Below are 20,924 nucleotides of genomic sequence, written 5' to 3' on the forward strand. Positions count from 1 at the left end.
TAATGAGAATTGTGCCTGTGTACATACACACACACACACATGCACAAGTTATCACGAAGAAACACTAGAAACTATCACTCAGTGCCTCAGGCACCAATGCCTGCTACTGTGATTAGCACGTAAATAAGTACACGTGAAGGAAAAAGAAAAACATAAGCACCCAGACGCTACAAAACAAAAGCAAAAACCTCAGATATGACTTCCGACCTAAAAAAAAAAAAAAAAAGAAAGAAAGAAAAAGTCGGACGTGGCGGAGCATGCACTCTGGAGGCTGAGGCAGGAGGATTGGCCGAGCACTGACTGAAGGACAAAAAAGCCCCGAGGATGCCTGTGTCAATTCGCTGGCCCAGGTGAGGTTCATAAACCCAGTCCCAGGCACAGGTGCAGGAAAATGAGAAAACTCCCTTCGTGGGACTGGAGAGATGGCTTGAGAGGACCCAGGTTTGATTCCCGGCACCCACATGGAGGTTCACAACTGCCCACAACTCCAGTTCCTCGATGTACCTGATACAAAGACACACATTCGAGCCGAATACTCACACGCATACAATAGTTTAAAATAAAAAAATAGCTGGGCGGTGGTGGCGCACGCCTTTAATCCCAGCACTCGGGAGGCAGAGGCAGGCGGATCTCTGTGAGTTCGAGGCCAGCCTGGGCTACCAAGTGAGCTCCAGGAAAGGCGCAAAGCTACACAGAGAAACCCTGTCTCGGAAAACGAAAAAAAAAAAAATAATAATAATAATAATAATAAAGAAAACGAGCATCGCGAGAAGCAAGTGAAGGAAACGGTTCCAGAGGAATAAAGACCTAACAAGTGCAGACAGTGGCTGCAGAGAAGCTTCAGGGAGAGGAACGGAGGGAGTCTCAGGAGCGCACGCACGCCTTCCGGGGAGCACCCAGGGTCCCCCGACCCGGGCGGCGGCCGCGCAGACGCGCAGGTTCCTCGGTTCCGCCTCCGCCAATCTGGACCCTCCTCGCGTTCCGTTCGTGCGTGCGCCGAGCCGGCGCCGCCGAGCTGGCTGGGCCGCGGAGGGCGGATGGCGGACTCGCAGGCGTTCTGCGTGGCCGAGGAGCGCAGCGGCCACTGCGCCGTGGTGGACGGACACTTCCTCTACGTGTGGGGGGGCTACGTGGTAAGGGGAAGGGGCGGGCGCGCCGGGGCGGCGCGGGAGCGGCGGCTGGGGGATGACGGCCGGCGACGCGGCACCCCACCCCGCCGGCTTCCAGGCGGCTCGCCTGCGCAGCGCACCCCACTCGCCGCGGGCCGTCCGTGGTCGCTTCGGCTCCCAAAGCCACCCACCCGCCCGGGGTCCCAGGGTGCGTGGCTCCTCCAGCCTCGGTGGCGCAGGACTGGAGAGGACCCCCAGGACGCCGTGCCGGGTTATACTGTCCGTCTGTTGCCACGGTGCGACTCAGAATACCCAAGTCACCAAGCAGTTAACCGTATCAGCTATTTTTAGGGGCATTTCTTTGCTAATTAAGTACTTCGGGAGTCTCAAAATAGATCCGTATTCGCAACACTACACCACGGAGTTTTGTGGTTGAAAATTGGTATTACCATGGCGGTTGGAATGTGCGTTTTTGTTTTGTTTCTATGATTGTAGGGCGATAGCAGGGATTATCGAGTTGGAAAAGTGATTCAGATATACACGCCAACCCCGTTCGTTTACAGATTAGAAAATAAGCCCCGCGGAAGCCCTACTGCAAACAGAAGCTACATCTTCTGACTTCTCTATGCCTTTATATGACAGATCTGTAACACGAGTGAATGACAACGAAATAAAGTGCATACTGTGTGTGTTAAGAATCCTCAGGTCCAAGTGGGTTTTTGTTGTTGTTTTGTGTGTTTATTCCTAATTTAGTTCAGTACCAGAAAAAAAAAAATCAGAATTTGTTTTTGAGTGCCCACTATATATGGTGTTTCCCTAGGGACTCTCAATCTTAATAGGATCATCTCTGATCTAATCTGTAAGGTGACCCTGTATAGCAGACAAGTCTCTATTTTAATATTTGATGTTCATGAATGTTTTACCTGTATGTATGTCTGTGTATCTTGTGTATGCTTGCTGCCCACATAGGTCAGAGGAGGGTGCTGGAACCTGGAACTGGCAATACACTGTTAGGAGCCACCGTGTGGGTGCTGGGAATCGAATCCAGGTTCTCTGCGAGAGCAGCCAGTGCTCTTAGCCACTGAGCCATCTCTTCTGCCCCAAGTCTCCATTTTCTAAAGAAAGGCATTGACCCCTTGCTGGTCATGTGACACCAGGGGCTGCTTTCTGGAGCTTTGTTTTATTAATTAATTTAACTAATTGAGACAGGATCTCACACTGCCGCTCACACAGGCTGGCCTGGAATTTCTTGTGTAGCCCAAGTTGGCCACAGAGTCAGGGCTAGCTTCCTGTTTTTGTCTCCCAAGTGTTCAAATGTACTTTTGGCTTTTTTTTTCTCTTTTCTCTTCCTTCCTTCCTTCCTTCCTTCCTTCCTTCCTTCCTTCCTTCCTTCCTCCCTCCCTCCCTCCCTCCCTCCTTCCTTCCTTCCTTCCTTGCATCCATCCATTCTTTCTTCCTTCCTTTTTGTGAATTTGTCTGGTTTTTGTTTGTTTTGTTTTGAAACAGGTCTCAGGTACCACAGGTTGGCCTTGAACTCCTGATCCTTCAGCTTCCACCTCCTGAGTGTTGGGATTACTAGTGGTCCTCTCCTGGCCTGGTTTCTTTGAATTTGTTTTTTGTGGAAAAACTAGTTTATACATAATACACAATAATGGCTGTGTGCACATAATACATAAATATAATGATGGTGGTGTACACATAAAGTTTTTTTTTTTTAATGTTTTTAAGCTCTACCACTTGGAGATATAGACATACTAAACTTTATCTGCCGAGTTTCTATTGGGTTGTGTTGATAATGGTATAAGTTTAATTGGAAAAAAATTAAAACAATAATCCTGCCAGCCAGGTTGTGTAGCAACATTTCTGTAATGCCTGAACTTGGGAGGCATAAGCGGGAGAAGCAGTTGGAGGGCCTTCTCTGTTACATTGTGAGTTTAGGGGTAGCCTGGACTACATGAGACCTTGTCTCAAAATAGTAATCTTCTAATATCGCATCTTTGTATGAATTCACTTTAACTCCATAAATGAAATAGATCAGTGGAGAATTCTTTGAGGCCATAAAGGAAATGTCTAAATGTTTTAAATCTTATTTTGCTCTTGAAAATTGTAATCGGTAGGAGTCCAGTTCTCCAGCGGGCAGCTAAAGAATATTCCAAAGAGCACTACAAACATAACCCTGAAAAATACAACACAGTTTTAAATCCTGAGTCTATTACTCTTTAAATCCCAGGTATCATCAGCAGTCTAATAACTTCTCAGGTATAAGTAGAAGGGAGGGCGGAGTAGGAGGTCAAAAAGACAGCATGCCTTCTCTCCAGAAAACACAGGATCCTTCCAACAACGCTTCTGTAAGAGCCTTTTGAGCAGGAGATGGCTGACAGGTCCTGGAAGCTGGAGGGATTCCAGCAGTCGGTGGTTAAGAATATGGTTGGTGTTGTCTGTTTTATATTCTAACCAGTTTTCCTCATTAATGCAAACAGTGCATGTGTGGAAGTTGACAGATGTGTGTCCTGAAAACTCCGATACCTGTCTGAAGTACTTCTGGCTTGAACCAGTTTTAAAGAGCAATATATCTAAATTTGTCTCAAGAGGCCACCATAGTTCATGCTAGAATATTCTTTTGTTCTATGTTCCTCTATGTCTTTTCCAGTTTATTGACATCCATACAGGTTGCCAGTGCAGCTGGCCAGACCATGAAATGTGAGCCATTTCCCAGATTTCAAAGGAAGAGTCATTGTATGTTCGTAGATGGTATATGTTCCTCTCGGGACCTCATTCAGACAGTTCTGTTTCTCTAACATGACTGAAAAGGATGAGTTTTTCTCTGAACTAAAAGAAAATGTAATCTATGGATATGAAAATCTAGCCTGCTATGTATGGAAGATCAGTTTAGGAAATATTTGGAAAGAGGAAGGGAAGAGAGAAGACTTCAGTACTAGACACTAAAGGATCTCACGGCTCCGAAGTCATCAGTGGTCCATCTACTGATGGTGCCACAGGCTGGGAGAGAGATGGCAGAGACAGCCAGGCTACGAGGCTATTTTTTGTTTGTAAAAGTAGCATTTTGAATCTGGACAACCAATTATACAATAAATGCTTCTTCTAAGATAACCGGAGGAAATTGGTGTCAGAGCCTTAGGACCAGGAATTAACCATAGGAAAATTGAACTTCACTGTGGGCAAGACAGGACTATTTTAAAACCTTGGGCTGAGAAAAGAAAATCTAATTAGAAAAATGTATAAAGAAAAAAACTGGCAGATCAAATTTTTTTTTTAAAAAAAGGACTTTTTAAAAGGTACCACAAAGTGAGAAATATAATGGCAAATGAAGAAATACTTGTAGTGTGTGTGATAGACTGAAGGCCTACAAAAGCCAAGAGCAGCTGATAAGCAAGCTTCAAAGAAGTGAGGGGCCCAGGAGGTGAGTCCTTGCCTCTGCCCATGAAGCCCTGGGTTGGATTGAAAAACTGACCTGTGGTGCATGCACCCAGCACTGAAGAGAGATAGGTAGAAGGAGCCGATGTCCAGGGCATCCTTGGCTATATGGGGAGTTAAAAGCCAGTCGATTCTGTCAAAGAAAAAAAATTAAAAAGTAGTAGTAAAATAGGAGTAAAACATAAAACTCAGCACTGACCTGTAGAGCTATGACGCTGGCACCACAGTCTCAGAAGATGCCGGCATCAGCGGCGGTGGTACAAGCTGCATCTCAGTGTTTGTCAGTCTGCAGGCTTTACTGTGGTGTGGCCTCAGAGCTTGCTCCCTGCAAGACCAGATGCTGGGCCTTCAGTCTCCCTGATGACCCGTGAACTACTTAATAAGTCATTTCTTAAATGTTTATGAGGTGTTTGTTTGTTTGAGACAGGGTTTCTCTCTGTAGACCTGGCTATCCTGGATCTCGCTCTGTAGACCAGACTGGCCTCGAACTCACAGAGATCCATCTGCCTCTGCCTCCCCAGGGCTGAGATTAGAGGTGTGCACCACCATGCCCAGCTAAATTTTATGGATTTTTATATACACCAAGGAACACATAAAATATCACTTATAGATAAACACACTCGCCTGCCAGATTAAACAGGGCCAGGGAGATGGCTCAGCAGGTCAGGTCAGGGTGGTTGATCTAAGCTTGGTGACCTAAGTTTCCCACATGGCGGAAGGAGACAGCTGGCGCCTACAAGTTGTCTTCTGACCCCCACACATGTACCTTATGGGTTATGTGCATGCCTTCTCCCCCCCCCAAAAAAAACCCTAATATAAAGACAAATTTTTAGCATTATCACTATCACTTTGCAAGTTTCTCGTTTATCTTTCTTGGTTGAGCACAGAGCTTCCTCCCCCCTCCCACAGATTATCATTATTTTTGTTGTTGTTGTTTTTGTTTTGGCTGTGTAGTGTAGCATGCTAATATCATGGGCTATATCTTTAAAATGCCTTTGAGTGGGAGACTCCTTCCCAGCACTTTGAGCAGGACAACCCATACAACGTAGAGTGTGGAAAATGAAGACCGTTCAGAATGGATGTGGGGAGGAGGAGGAGAGCCTGTGGTCAATCCTTCTTTACGTTGTGCATGTGCGTGAGTATCTGTGTGCAGGTGTGTGCACGTGAGTGCAGTTGCTCAAGGAGTCCAGAAAAGAGCGTTCAGTCTTCTGCAGCTGGAGTTTCAGGCGGTGGTGAGCTATCCAGTGTGGTGTGGGAGCTGAACTGGCTACTCTGCAAGAGCATCATGCTCAGTCGCTGGGTCGTCTCTCTAGCCCGTGTCGGGTTTCTTTTATTAATTCCTGTGACTTTGCTCCTCTGTTGGCTGAGGGAGTTTTACATTTCCTTTGGACATCATGAAGCCTTGAATCTCTTTCAGACAAATTTGATGCTATAATGAAACCTGCCACTTGGTCAGCACTGTTCAGGTTCGGGGTTCACTATTCCGTTAGAACTGTTGACTCCGTTCTTTAATTCTTGTTACAGATCTTATGGGGGATGCTTCTGAGTATTCAGGTCTATGTTCTATCATTGTTCCTGTTATTTTTTTTTTAATTACTTTTTCTTTTGAGTCAGGATCTTTTTGTTTTGTTTTGTTTTTCCAGACAGAGTTTCTCTGCATAGCTCTGATTGTCCTGGAACTGCTCCTTAGACCAGGCTGGCCTGGAACTCAGTTCTGCCTGCCTCTGTCTCCCGAGTGCTAGGATTAAAGGTGTGTGCTGTTGCCACTGCCACCACCACTATAGTCACCACAGCCACCACAGCCACCACCACCACCACCACCACCACCATCACCACAGCCGCCACCACCACCACAGCCACCACAGCCACCACCACCACCACCACCACCTCCACCACCACCACCACCACAGCCACCACCACCACCACCACCACCACCACCACCACTGCCGCCACCACAGCCACCATAGCCACCACCACCACAGCCACCACAGCCACCACCACCACCACCACAGCCACCACAGCCACCACCACCACCACCACCACCACCACCACCACCTCCACCACCACCACCACCACCACCACCACCACCACCACCACCACATCTCCTGGCCTTGAGTCAGGGTCTTATGTATCCCAGGCTTCCCTCAAACTTGCTGTATGTCAAGGTTAACCTTGAGCCCTTGATCCTCCTGACTCTCTCTTGAGTGCTGGGATCACAGGTGTGCACTCTCTGCTCAGTTTATGTGCTGTGATGGACCAGGGCTTTGTGTAAACTAGGTAAGCAGTATACCAACTGAGAACCGCCCCTGTTCTTCTGTTTAAGGCTGAATGTTCTGTTTTCATCATTGTCTGAGCCCTTGGTATCTACCACCTTACCAGATGATCAATGTCTTGAATTCCTTCTTGTCACTTTTTAACAGTTTTATTACTCATGCCTCTGTAAACAGTATAGTATTTGATCTGAGAATTATAGCATATTTTCCATTTTAGATTTATGCAATTTTTTTTTTGTTTTGGTTCTTTTTGTTTTGGTTTGGTTTGGGTTGGTTTTTTTTTTTTTTTTTTTTTTCGAGACAGGGTTTCTCTGTGTAGCTTTGAGCCTTTCCTGGAACTCACTTGGTAGCCCAGGCTGGCCTCGAACTCACAGAGATCCGCCTGCCTCTGCCTCCCAAGTGCTGGGATTAAAGGCGTGAGCCACCACCGCCCGGCGGGTTTTTTTTTTTTTTTTGAGACAGTTTCTCTGGGTAGTCCTGGCTGTCCTGGAATTCACTCTGTAGACCAGGTTGGCCTTGAACTCACAAAGATCTGCCTGCCCCTGCCTCCTGAGTGTTGGGATCAAAGGCTTGTGCCACCATCTCCAGGCACTTTTTTTTTTAAATCAGTTTTACTTGTTCTTTTTTTTTTTAAATCTGACTTTATTTTATGTGCATTGGCATGAAGGTGTCAGATCCCCTGGAACTGGAATTACAGATTGTGAGCTGCCATGTGGTTGCTGGGAATTGAACCTAGGCACTCTGGAAGAGCAGCCAGTGCTCTTAACTACTGAGCCATCTCTCCAACCCCTACTTGTTCTTTTTTAAAATTGATATGTGTATGTATATATACAGCTGTTGGGGGGGGGTGTTACCTACAGAGGTCAGAAGAGGGCATCAGATTTCCTGAGGCAGGAGTATCAGGTCGTGAGCCACTCAAGCTCCTGATATGCATGCTGGGATCCAAACCCAAGTCCTCTGGGAGAACAGCAAATGCTCTTAACCACTGAGCCACCTCTGCAGCCCTGCTTATGTGTGCATTGTGTAATCATCCAGAGTACACTTGTATGGCTAGTCCTTTTGTTTGTTTGTTCATTCATTCATTCACTCACTCGTTTATTTATTTATTTATTTATTTATTTATTTATTTATTTATTTATTTATGATTTTCGAGACAGGGTTTCTCTGTGTGGTCCTGGCTGTTCTGGAACTCTTTATAGAACAGATAGGCCTAAACTCAGAGATCTGTCTGCCTCTTTCTCTGAGTGCTGGGATTAAACTTAGAGATTACATCTGTCTGCTGCCATCACCACCAGCATCACCATCCCAATCACCACCCCTCCCACCCCTTCTTAGCCCTCTTATTTATTATCCGTTCCAGTTCTTCAGTGCCTGTACTAGAAACTTCATTAAATATCACCAAATATTTCTCAAATACATCGCAAGCCATGATCCATTTATTTGAAGTGATTTCCATTTAGTGTTGTGTTATGTAAACTTACTGTTACCAATATAGTTCACTGTTGGTGAATGTTGTTCTTTTTTTCCTTTGTTGCTATATAATCAGCGATGCTGCAGTGAGCATCCTTACATGTCTATTACACACGCACTGGGTATGTGCATTCTCTAGGCATGTACCAAAGAATGGAATGTTGGGCCACTTGTAGGGCAAATTGAATTGGAGATTTCAGACTGTTGACAAAATATTTGTATTAATTTGCATCTCCACCAGCCCCCTCATTCTTCTGCATCCTCAACAACATTTGGTACCATCTGCCCTTAATTTTTCTGCCAACACAGTGAGGGCGACATGGTATTTCATTGCGGTTTTGGTTTTCCTTGCTCAGATGAATGATGTTTGTCGTGTGTGTGTGTGTGTGTGTGTGTGTGTGTGTGTGTGTGTGTGTGATGCGTGCAGGGACCTGAGGACTTGGTTGCACATGTGGAGGTCAAAGGATAGCTTGATGACTTTCTGGGATTGTTTCTCTCCTTCCACCTTGGTTTGAGGTAGGGTCCCGTTGTGTCTGCCCTGCTGCGGCAGATTCCAGGCTCGCTGAGGCTCGGGTCTCTGGGCAATTCTCCTGTCTCCACCTCCATGTCTGGGTGCTAAACCGGGGTTGCCAGGCTGGTGTGGTAAGTGCTTTTTCCACAGATCCAGCTTGGTGGTCAAGGTTACTGACAAGCGTCAGTTGTTTTTCTAACTTTGTGGTCTGTTTGTGTTTTCTCCTTTGTGAAAATGCTGGTCTGTGTGTTTTTCTGGTGGGTTGTGTTGTTTTTGTTTGTTTGTTTTTTGTTTGTTTGTTTTTGAGACAGGGTTTCTCTGTGTAGCTTTGCGCCTTTCTTGGAACTCACTTGGTAGCCCAGGCTGGCCTCGAACTCACAGAAATCTGCCTGCCTCTGCCTCCCGAGTGCTGGGATTAAAGGTGTGCGCTACCACTGCCCGGCTATGAATTCTTTTAGTTTATTGTTATATGAATTGAAAATGATGGGCCAGTGAGATGGTTCAGCATGTAAGAGCACTTGCTGTCAGCCTGATGACCTGAGATTGATCCCTGGAACCCACATTGTAGAAAGAGAGAACCAACTCCCACATATGTCTTCTGATCTCCATAAGTATGCTACACACACACACACACACACACACACACACACACACACACACACACACTTTAAAAGAAAAGAAAATGCCCTCTCACATTGGAGAGGTGGCTCAGTGGTTAAGGGTGTTGGGTGCTCTGGAGGACCAGGGTTCATTTCCAAGTGCCCACAAGGTTGCTGACAATCTTCTGTAATGCCAGTCCCAAGGAACCCAACACCCTCTCCTGACCTCCTCAGACATACATGCAAAAACAAAAACAAAAACAACCAAAAAACACTTACACACTTAAATACAATTTGAAAAGAAAAATAGAATTAAATGTCATTTCAGTTTAGAGTTTGCCTTTAACTTTCTCAATAATTCTTTGTTAAGTCTCTGAAGAAAGAAATTGAAGAAGATATGAGAAAATAGAAGGATCTCCCATGCTCATGGATTAGTAGAATTAACATAGTAAACATGGCAATCTTACCAAAAGCAATCTACAGATTCAATGCAATCCCCATCAAAATCCCAACACAATTCTTCTCAGACTTGGAATGGATGAAAGTTTTTTATAATATATTCTAATATGATTTTAATTTAGTTTCGTCCTTTTCCTCAGTGCTTTGTGTTTTCTGTATCTTCTGTCCATTATTTTCTAAACATTTTAGTTTGCCTTTCATGTTTAAATCTTGATTTAGTGGATTTTTGCTATTGCTCTGGTTCAGTGTGAGGGATTTTTATCTCTGTCTGTCTGTCTGTCTGTCTATGTATGTATGTATGTATGTATGTATCTATCTATCTATCTATCTATCTAAACTATACCTGTGTCCCCTTTTCCACTCCAAGAATTGCCTCTTGGTGACTTCCTTCTTCTCCCTTGGATAATCTCAGAGGTTTAGCAGCCTCCTGAAGAATGAGCTCCATTTACTGGATCCTTTGTTATTAGTGTCTATCTTTTATCACTTCTAGTACCTGTGATTTATATGGTGGCTTTTGTTTTTATGGCAGAGCCTTACTCTGTAGGTCCGGCTGTCCTGAAGCTCTCTATGTAGACCAGGCTGGCCTTGAACTGTCCAGGTTATCCTCCTGCCTCCGACTCCCAAGTATGGACTAACAGTGTGAACTCCTCCCACCAGCTTATTCTGCTCTAGTTCTTGAACTTCTTGGTGCTTTTGTTTTTGTCTGTGACTGAGAATCGAACCTAGGACCTTGCTAGCACGCTCTCTATTGCTGAGCTGTGTCTCAAGCCCTCTTTATTTGGGGACGTGTGTCACACTAGTCAGGCAGGCACTGAAGCGACCGTTCCTGGCTCAGCCTCTTGAGTATCAGAGGTGGCAGACTGCTCCGCCAGGCTCAGCTCTTCCTTGAACTTCTGAACTTGGATTCTTAGGACGCTCCTTTTAAATTGGTGAATATACTTGAGGCCATCCATTTCCTTACAGGCGCCTCTTTAGCTGCAAATTTGGATAGGCAATATTTTGTCATCTTACAATTCTAATTTTGTTTGTTTGTTTGTTTGTTTTGCTTCTGTTTTTTCAAGACTGGGCTTCTCTCTCTGATTTGTAGCCCTGGCTGTCCTGGAACTCCCTCTGTAGACCAGGCTGGCCTCCAACTCAGATCAGCTGCCTCTGCCTCCAGAGTTCTAAGATTAAAGGTGTGCGCCACCACAGCCTAGCATACTTTATATTTTTCATTATTTATTGGACATATAATTTACTTGAGGAAGCATTCAAAGCTTCTAACTTACATCAGTATTCTTTTAAATATTATTTATTTATTTAGTTAGTTTTTATGAAGCAGGGTATCTTTGTGTAGTCCTGGCTGTCCTGGAACTTGCTCTGTAGCCCAGGCTGGCCTCGAACTCACAAAGATCACAGACAATTCCTGCCTCTGCCTTCTGAGCTGGAATGAGAGGCACGTGCCCCCTCTGGCCTGGCACACTTTGTCACTGAGTGTGTTTCGTTTTCTCTTCTCTGCTCGTCCTCATTCTCCTTCCTTCACTTTCTCAGGCTAAGGATTGCTTCAGAAGGTTCTGTTCCTTTTCAGTTTCTTTTTGTTCACATAGAACTTACATGATTTATTTTTAGTCATTTCATAGCTGCTCTACTTACTTTAATATGAATGCTTCATAAAGCTCAAAGTTAAAATTTACATTTATTTACTTATTCGTATGTGTCTGTGTTATAGGGTGGGGGTGTGCCTGCCACCACGAATGTGTGGAGGTCAGAGGACAATTTGCAGAGAAATCAGTTCTCTTCTTCTACCGTGAGGGTCCCAGAAATGTAATTCCGGTTGTGGGCTTAGCAGCAAGTCCCTTTTCTCAGTAAACCCTCTTGTTGGCCCTCAAAGTTAGATTTTAGTTAAAAGTGCCAGGACCAGGCCGGGGCTGCAGCAGAGCTGGCTGCTGGAGCATGCGCTTATAGCATGCACAAAAGCCTCAGATTCAGAGGTCACTGGCGGAGGTTGATGAGAATGAGGAGTGTTGTGATAACAGTGTCCACTGCAGTTAATTTAGTGTGGATGGTTGGTTTGTTCCTTTGTTTCTCTGTGATGGGAGCAGAGGATTGGGAAGAGATGAAATCAGGAGAATGGTTTGGGTTTTGAAAGATGAGTCAAATCATACTTGGCTGCTCATAGGAACGATCCGATGGAGAAGGAAACTTGATGTAGAAGAGAAGGGATTGGTTTGAGGAGGCATCTCAGTGGTTAAGAGTGCTTCCTGCCCTTCAATAAGACCTGATTCTGTTCACAGCAGCCATGTCAGGTGCCTCCAAACCACCTGGAACTCCAGCTCCAAGGGATCCCATGCCTTTCACCTCCATGTGCTCCTGCACAGACATGCACACACATATATTTTTTAAAGCTCCATTTAAGAAGGTATAATGAGGTGAAGGCCCTGGGCAACTACCTCCAGCATCTTTGATTTGTGCCTCTTGTGTTTCTGGATCACCCTGTGACATGTTAGTCAAATAGATTTTTTAAATTACTGGGCTAAAGTGAAGGTACAGTCAGTTTTTCCGGAATTAATCTGCTTAGCCATCCAGCTGAAGTTCCATTTGCCTTTTACATGTGAGGATACTTTCTGAAGCTCTGGGAAACTGACTATAGCAAGAGCTGTGACCTCTGCCCTCCTGGTGTTGGTGGTGAGTTGTAACAAGCAGATGTGACCTCTGCCCTCCTGGTGTTGGTGGTGAGTTGTAACAAGCAGATGTGACCTCTGCCCTCCTGGTGTTGGTGGTGAGTTGTAACAAGCAGATGTGACCTCTGCCCTCCTGGTGTTGGTGGTGAGTTGCAGGCCGGCCTGAGCAGTAAAGTGAAGCCTTATCTCAAACAAACAAAAACCAAATAATATTTTTAAGGTGTAAAGAGATCCAAGATAACAGCTTTTCAACCTGCTGGGGGAAACTAATCACAGAAGTTTCCCAGGAATCACCAGGCCTGGGACTCAGAGTAAGCCAGGCTTCGGAGCCAGCGGTGCTGAGGCCACAGTAGGGGCTCATGGAGCAGTACTTTGTCGTTGGACCACCAGCCTGCAAATAACATCATGGAGACTCGTTATTAATTACGAAAGCTTGGCCATAGCTTAGCAATGGTCCCATTAGCTCTTATAACTTAAATAGCCTGTTTTTACTAATCTTCCTTCTTCCATATGGCTCGGCTACCTCCACTCTGTACCACATGTCCAACCTCTTCAGTCTTTCCCTGGCGTCTTCATACTGCCCGTCCTGCTTCCTCCACCTCTGGCTGGCGACTCTGCCTTTCTTCCTCCCAGAGTCCTCTCTGTCCCCAGAAGTCCCGCCTAACCTCTTCCTGCCTAGCTATCGGCCATTCAGATCTTTATTACACCAATCACAGCAATACATCTTCGCACAGTGTACAAATATCCTACAGCACACTCAAAATACATTCAGTGGGTTAAGGTATCTGGTGCAGTGTGCCTAGTTATATCTTAAAACAAAACAAAACAAACAAAAAAACCTCCTTTCCCCAACTCTCTTCACTCTGAAGAGTCTTCTATAATGTGTGACCTACGATGTTCTGATGTGTCTTTTAGTGTTTTTCTATGTGAAAGTTTAGCTACCCTGAGCCTTTTTCTTGAGACTCAGTTATTTTTCATTTTTTTCTAAACACTTGTTTCAGCTTTTCTCACCCCAAGGAACTATTTGTTACTATATAATTGAAAAAATGGTAATTTGTATATTCTTTATTTTTAGTCTATTGAAGACAATGAGGTATATTTGCCGAATGATGAAATTTGGACCTATGATATTGATAGTGGACTGTGGTAAGTAATTTTAAGTCATAAGATGTCAAGTCTCCTAACTGAGAGAGGCTTTAATAGACTACAGGGAATTCAAGAGCATGCTTGGACCCTCCGACATTTACGACGTCCCCCTCTCCTCTGTCCAGTTCATTCCCGGCCCTGCCCCTCCTCCCTGCCCCGCCTCACTCCTTGTCCCTCTCCATTCCTTTCAGACCATCACTGTCTCTGAACACTGCTTTACACAGCTGGTTCCCAGTTTGACTCAGTGACAAGTGGGAAATTTGTGATTATCCCCCTTCCCCAGCAGGATGAAGAGTCTTTATTATGGCTCTCTTTACACCTTTTTATTTGTTGTTTCCTTTATTTGGGGGGTAGGGTCTCACTTTGTAACCCAGACAGGCCCACAATCTCATTGTCCTGTCTCAGTCTCCCCAGCACTTGGGACTACAGGTGTGTGTGACGGCACCTGACTACACCACATTTTACTTATAGTTGGCCATGATGCTTTTCACGGGAAGAGTACTCAGGGAGTTTAACGGGAGCTTTTGTCTTCTGGAAAGCTAAGCGATTCTCTGTGGTCCTTGTTGCAGGAAAATGCACCCAATGGAAGGAGAGCTCCCCACCTCCATGTCAGGAAGCTGTGGGGCTTGTATCAACGGCAGGCTGTATGTTTTTGGAGGATATGATGACAAAGGATACAGCAACCGAGTAATCCTTTCTTTTATTTCAAGAGTGCAGCCAAGTTAATTTCCGATGTGCCGTCTCACATCACACATCCGCACATATTTTAGAAAAAGATAACTGGAGTGCATCCTAACTTTATAGTCACTAGGCATTAAAGATAGGTGGAGAATGCAGCAGCCATTTTCTTTCTCCGGGTTTCGCTCCTTCAGTTAGCTGCATTCTCCATGGTTACCCACAGGCGAGAGCAGAGGGGGGAAGACCGTTGCGGTAGATTTTACACATCATTTGCTTCTGGAAGCCTGTCTCGTTTTCATCAGTTCTATGATTTAAATTTTCTAATGGATATTTATTGGAAATAAAGGTTGGGTTAGTTTTTGGATGGCAGTCCCCTCCCCTATATAGATTTTTTTTTCAGATACCTGGGTCCTAACAGTACTGTCATCTTTTAAAAGCTTTACGTTGTCAATTTACGAACAAGAGATGGAACTTATATCTGGGAAAAAATCACCAAGTTTGATGGACAGCCACCCACACCACGTGACAAGCTTTCCTGCTGGGTGTATAAGGACAGGTAAATTTGCACCTGAACTTGAATGTCCTGACGTTAGGATACAGCCTTTGGCCAAACTGCAGGAAACACCATGCTTTCTAGAAATTATAGACTTGTTTTGATGTCAGTAGCAACTGTAGTCCTAAAACTGGTAAGAACCGTGTCATAAAAGTGAACATGGCGCCTTTAATCCCAGCACTCAGGAGGCAGAGGCAGGCGGATCTCTGTGAGTTCGAGGCCAGCCTGGGCTACCAAGTGAGTTCCAGGAAAGGCGCAAAGCTACACAGAGAAACCCTGTCTCGAAAAACCAAAAAAAAAAAAAAAAGTGAACATGGAAGAAGGATATTTGGATTTTTTCACCTTGAATAATTCATTTAAGTTTCACTGACATGATTAAAAACTGAAGCCATATTGAAAAGTACACAGCGGAAGGCCGGCTGCCTGTGTCCACCTTGACTTCCCCTTTCCCCCTACCACAAAAGCCCAAAGTCTGTATTTCTTTTGTTCTTAGGGTGTGGCTTCCACACATCTGCTCCTGGAATCTTCTAAACTCTAGACCTCAAAAGCACAGTCCCTGGAAGTCTGATTTTTTTAAAACTCCTCAAATGACTCCAAGGGACAACTTTGCTCAAATCCAGGCGTCTCTAGTGGTTGAAAGCTGAAATCATCTCCAAGAGATTTGTTTACCTGTCCTCTCGAATTTCAGCTCCTTTTCCCCTTCAATTCTTAGAATTTAACCCAGGGCTTCACACAAGCTAGGCAAGCACTCTGCGACTAATTAAACCGCAAGCCCCTCTCCCAGCTTTGGATGACCAATACTGAGCCTTCCTACAGGCTACCGCGTCAGGACGTGTGTTCCCAACCCCCAGGCTGACTTTCTTCTGACTCTAATCTGCTATCCTAGCCCAAGCGTGACTGTTGGCAGCTTGGTGGTTGTTCTCTACAAGTCCATATACACCTAGTTTCCTCTCTTTCCTGCCCTTGCAGGAGAGTGCCTGTGGGTCTCTTCTCTCCTACTGTGGGTTCATCACCTGCTGGAGTTATTTCCTTTATGTCTCATTGTTCTCTCAGTTCTTTAATTTTTTTTTTAAAAAAACTATAATTGTGTAGTTTATTTGACTTGTTTAGGTGGTTAAGGTAGGAGAAGAAATCTATTTCAAATTCCTTTTTTAAAAAAATGATTTATGGAGCTGGGCATGGTCATGCACTTTAATCCCAGCACTTGGGGGGCAGAGGCAGATAGTTTTCTGTGAATTCGAGGCCAGCCTGGTCTACAAAGCAAGTTCCAGGACAGCCAGGACCACACAGAGAAACCTTGTCTCAAATAAATAAATAAAATGATTTATTACTTATTTTGATTTTAAATGTGCCTTGGTGTTTTGCCTGCATGTATGCATGTATGAGGGTATTGAGCAGACAGTTGTGAGCTGCCATGTGGGTGCTAGGAATTGAACCCTGATCCTCTGGAAGAGCAGCCAGTGCTTTTAACCACTGAGCCAACTCTTCAGCCTCTCAAATCCCTTTTGTGTGTGTGACTTTCGAGGCAGGGTCTCACTCTGGAGTTGGCCTTGAATTCATTATGTAGCCCAGGCTGACTTGGCAATGCCTGAGAAGCCTCCTGTCTCAGCTTCCTGAGTGCTAGAATTGCAGGCGTGAGCAATGGTGCCCAGCTCTGAACAAACTAGAAGCACGACCCCTAAAGTATGTTCTTTGCATTTGCTTTTCAGATTAATATATTTTGGTGGTTATGGGTACAGGAGGCACAATGAACTTCAAGACTGTTTTGATGTCCATGATGCATCTTGGGTAAGGAAGTAATTACTCTTTAATTTAATTTTTTCCCTTTAATTCAGCATCACTTTAAGCCTTAGGAATAATGAATTAAATCATTCTCTCTCTCTCTCTCTCTCTCTCTCTCTCTCTCTCTCTCTCTCTCTCTCTCTCTCTCTCTGTGTGTGTGTGTGTGTGTGTGTGTGTGTGTGTGTGTCTCATTCTCTCTTTTTCAAGACAGAGTTTCTCTGGTAGCTTTGGAGTCTGTGTGTTGTTCGAATCTTAGATGGTCTTTTAATAAAAAACCCAGAGCCAGATATCTGGGTGAAAGCTGAAAGATCAGAGAAGCAGAACAGCCAGCCACTAGTTCTTACCTTTACAAAATCCTAAGCCTAAAGAGAGAGAGAGAGAGTTCCTGCTTCCTCACATCTTACATACCTTTCTCTGCCCTGTTATATTACTTTTTGGGATTAAAAGTGTGTGTGCTTCTCAAGCAAAGGCATGAGATTTCAAGTGCTGGGATTACAGGTGTGTGCCACCACTGCCAGGCTCTGTGTCTGATCTAGTGGCAGGCTCTGTGCTCTGATCCTCAGGCAAGTTTATCAGGGCACACAATGTATCACCGTTTGTGGACCAGGCTGGCCTCGAACTTACAGAGGTCTACCTGCCTCTGCCTCCCGAGTGCTGGATTTCAGGTGTTAGACGCCACTGCCCAGTTATGCAAAACATTTTTAAATGGGCGGGGAGAAGCTAAATTGCTTGGTGAAGTAGAGGGGATCAATTAGATCCCAACTTTAGAATTATTTATTTACTTACTTACTGATTTTTCGAGACAGGGTTTCTCTGTGTAGCCCTGGCTGTCCTGGAACTCACTCTGTAGACCAAGCTGGCCTCAAACTCAGAGATCTGCCTGTCTCTGCCTCCTGTGTGCTGGGATTCAGACATGTGCCACCATGCCTAGTGAACTTAACTTTTTTTTTTTTTTTTTTTTTTGGTTTTTCGAGACAGGGTTTCTCTGCGTAGTTTTGCACCTTTCCTGGAGCTCACTTGGTAGCCCAGGCTGGCCTCGAACTCACAGCGATCCACCTGGCTCTGCCTCCCAGCGAACTTAACTTTTTTTAACCTTTATTTTTATATTATGTGTATAGACGTTCTGCCTGCATGTATGTCTGTACACCATGTGTGTGCAGTTTTGGCAGAGGCTGGGACTAGAGTTACAAACAGTTGTAAGCTGCCATGTGAGTGCTGAGAATTGAACCTGGGTCTTCTGGAAGAGCAGTCATTGCTCTTAAATGTTGAGCAGTCTTTCCAGCCCACTCCCCAATTGGTACTTTTTTGAATACAGGAAACAACAGCCTTCTGAAGTTTATTATAGCAAAGATAAGGTTTAAAATAGGTTTCAAAACATAAATATTCATCCTTGTGTATCTGAAGAAGTGGAAACTCATTGAGTGAGGGAGTCGCAGTCCTGGAGGTGGGCGACACTTCGGCACGGGCTTGAGGGGCAGCTGTGAGATGTGGCGTGTGCCTGGCTTTACTCCTGTGATGGCGCTCACCTGCTTGTGTGAGGTGCCCGTCACTTCACCAGTAAATATGTAGCAGAACTGTGCTGGGTTTGGCTACAAAGCTCTTGACTGTTGGCTTCTGTCTTAGGAAGGGCAGATATTCTGGGGCTGGCACAACGATGTCCATGTGTTTGACACAAAGACAAGGACTTGGTCTCAACCAGAAATTAAAGTAAGTGCTGCTGAGTTACCTGGAGGCCTCTGGAGCTGAAGCCCTCCTTTCACCCCAGACCTCTCTCGTTCTCACCAGCTTTCCCTTTCTTAATAAACTCTTTTCTGCTTCTGGAGGGGAGGGAGGATGTCACTTTCATAGTCATTGATATTTTGAAAATCTCTTTTCTTCCTACTTGATTTTAGTAATTGGGTTTGTAATTGCATGCAAAATAATTCTTCTTCCCCTCTTGTCTTTGGTGTTTTGAGAGGACCTCACTACGTAGACTACACTGGCCTCAAACTTGCAGTCTTCCAACTTCTACCTCCCCAGTGCTAGCATTAAAGGTGTGGCCACTACAGCCGAAGAAGCCCCCTTGAAAAGCTCCCTTAAAAACTACTAACAGTTACTTTCCTTTTTTTTTTTTTTTTGAGACAGGGTTTCTCTGTGTAGCCCTGGAACTTACTGTATAGACCAGGCTGGCTTTGAACTCACAGAGATCCAACTGCCTCTGTCTCCTGAGTGTTGGGATTAAGGGCATGCATCACCACTGCCAGGCTTGTTTTTTTTTTTTTTTTGAGAAAGTCTCAGGTAGACCAGGCTGACCTCAAACTTGCTCTGTAGTTGAGGCTAGCCTTGAACTCCTGCCTCTAGCTTCCTGGTGCTGGTATTACAGACATGACTGACAAGCTCAGCCTCTATAATCTCTCTTTACCCCTAAGCGTCTGCGTGAATTATTAGAGTTCATTTTTTAAAACAGAGTCCGTGAGTTTTTCTTTTCTTTTTTTCCCCAGTGCTGAGCTCAAAGGATCTGCCTCATATGTACTAGGCCAGCACTCTACCCTGAACTGTACCCTTTGCTCAACACCCGTGTTTTTACAAACCTGTGAGCTACATGCAATTTTAGCAAGACAAAATGCATTATCAATATTATTTTATTTGCTAGACACCAAACATAAATTCAGATTCATTTAATCACTATATAGAAATTAAACAGAATCAACACCTTTTAAAGATTTATTTTTATTTTATGTGTGTGGGTGTTTTGACTGTATATATAAATGGACATGTGTGTATTGCCTGAGGAGCCTGGAAGAGGGTGTTGGATCCCCTGGAACTGGAGTTACAGAGGGTTGTGAGCTGCCACGTGTTGCTGGGAACCGAACCAGGTCCTCTGCAGGAGCAGTCAGTGCTCCTGACCACCGAGCATCCCTCCATCCCTGGGCATCAACTTTTTAAAGTGGTTTTCTCTTAATTGAACTGTTACAGAAGTAAATGTTAATTCTGTATTACCAGCTGGATCTCAGCATAATTATTCAACTGAAGAGCCTGAAACATCAGATGAGCCTCACTCAAGATAAAGTATAGAGAAGTTTTTGTTTTATAATTCTAAGAGTTTTAGGAAGAAGAAAAATCAAACCAAACCAAAACAACTTCTAAAATCCAGCATGTCTAGGAAATGATTAAGGGCTTCTTTGATTTGACTTAAAGCATCAGTGAAGTTGCTTTGTGAATTTGAGACTTTGAGGCCATAAATAGATTCTTAGAGTGTTAGTTGGGTCTTTGGTGTGGAGTAAGGGGAGAAGAGAGGAGATTGTTTTTAATTTGATCGTTAAAATCTTTATATTTCAAGCTAAATTTATATGACCTTCATTTTGTTCGGGTGGTGGGCATTTAAGGGCAGCGGGATGCATTTTCTTCTCAAAGAAGCTGTTTGTAGCTCTGACTGAGCACAGGATGTGGCTGGTATAGTTGCCTCAAGTCTGCCTCTGTTCTGATCTCTGCTTACAGGGTGGAGTTCCGCCACAGCCACGAGCCGCGCATTCATGTGCAGTTCTGGGAAATAAGGGGTATATCTTTGGTGGACGCGTCTTGGTCAGTGTTCTCAATGGAAATGATATTTTCATGTGTGATGTTTATAAAAACTTGTCCTCTGATTTTGTGGAGCATCTGAACATTGAAATAACCTAGAGATTAAGCTGCACCTAGTACTAATTTGTATTCATCTTCTGGTTCCCAAAGAGACCCTCCACATGCTGTCACAGATTTTTGAATCGTATTTTAACGAGGAGACCCCTTCACTTGAGTGCAGTGCAGTGTCAGGAATGTTTAATTTCTCGTCATCCAAGTTCTGTTAGTTTACACCCATTGCTTCCCCTTCCCTCTCTGGCACATGACTCTGGGAGCTCCATGTTAATTTTCTTAATGCTTAGAGCTGATTTCCAATGCCTAAGCTTCCAGTGCTAAGTAGAATAGGGCAATTTGTGTTAATCTGAACTTGTGTGAAAACTAACATTTTATTCCAAAGAAGAGTTAAAACATCTCCAATTATCCTGCTTTTGTTTTAGCAAACTAGGATGAATGACTTGCACTATCTAAACTTAGACACCTGGACTTGGTCTGGAAGGTAAGTCTGAAGTCTACCTTCCAATCTGTAGGGGTGGGTGTGGGCGGAGTCCAAGCTTGGGTCTCTGAAATTGAGTTGATATATTTTTTAAAATTATATATCTAAACAAGAAACACAAAATTTAAATTTACTTCCTCCCTCCCTCCCTCCTTCCTT

The 20,924-nt window shown here is 44.5% G+C and overlaps 1 protein-coding gene across 2 annotated transcripts in view; it reads left to right on the forward strand.

The window, feature by feature from the left end:
• The first annotated feature begins 950 nt into the window (after positions 1-950).
• Klhdc1 (kelch domain containing 1) overlaps positions 951-20,924 on the forward strand; it is a 44,621-nt gene continuing 24,647 nt past the window's right edge. Inside the window, exons 1-8 of one of the 2 annotated variants that reach the window (XM_028858805.2) lie at positions 951-1,133; positions 13,592-13,662; positions 14,232-14,349; positions 14,778-14,896; positions 16,603-16,681; positions 18,299-18,382; positions 20,153-20,236; positions 20,710-20,768. In XM_028858805.2, coding sequence (XP_028714638.1) covers positions 1,038-1,133; positions 13,592-13,662; positions 14,232-14,349; positions 14,778-14,896; positions 16,603-16,681; positions 18,299-18,382; positions 20,153-20,236; positions 20,710-20,768 — 710 coding nt within the window. In that variant the 5' untranslated portion in view covers positions 951-1,037. The remainder of the gene's footprint in view (positions 1,134-13,591; positions 13,663-14,231; positions 14,350-14,777; positions 14,897-16,602; positions 16,682-18,298; positions 18,383-20,152; positions 20,237-20,709; positions 20,769-20,924) is intronic. The other variant, XM_037210581.1, reaches the window with a different exon arrangement.

The sequence above is a fragment of the Peromyscus leucopus genome, chromosome 14 (assembly GCF_004664715.2).
Source record: "Peromyscus leucopus breed LL Stock chromosome 14, UCI_PerLeu_2.1, whole genome shotgun sequence".
In the NCBI taxonomy this organism is placed as follows: Eukaryota; Metazoa; Chordata; class Mammalia; order Rodentia; family Cricetidae; genus Peromyscus; species Peromyscus leucopus.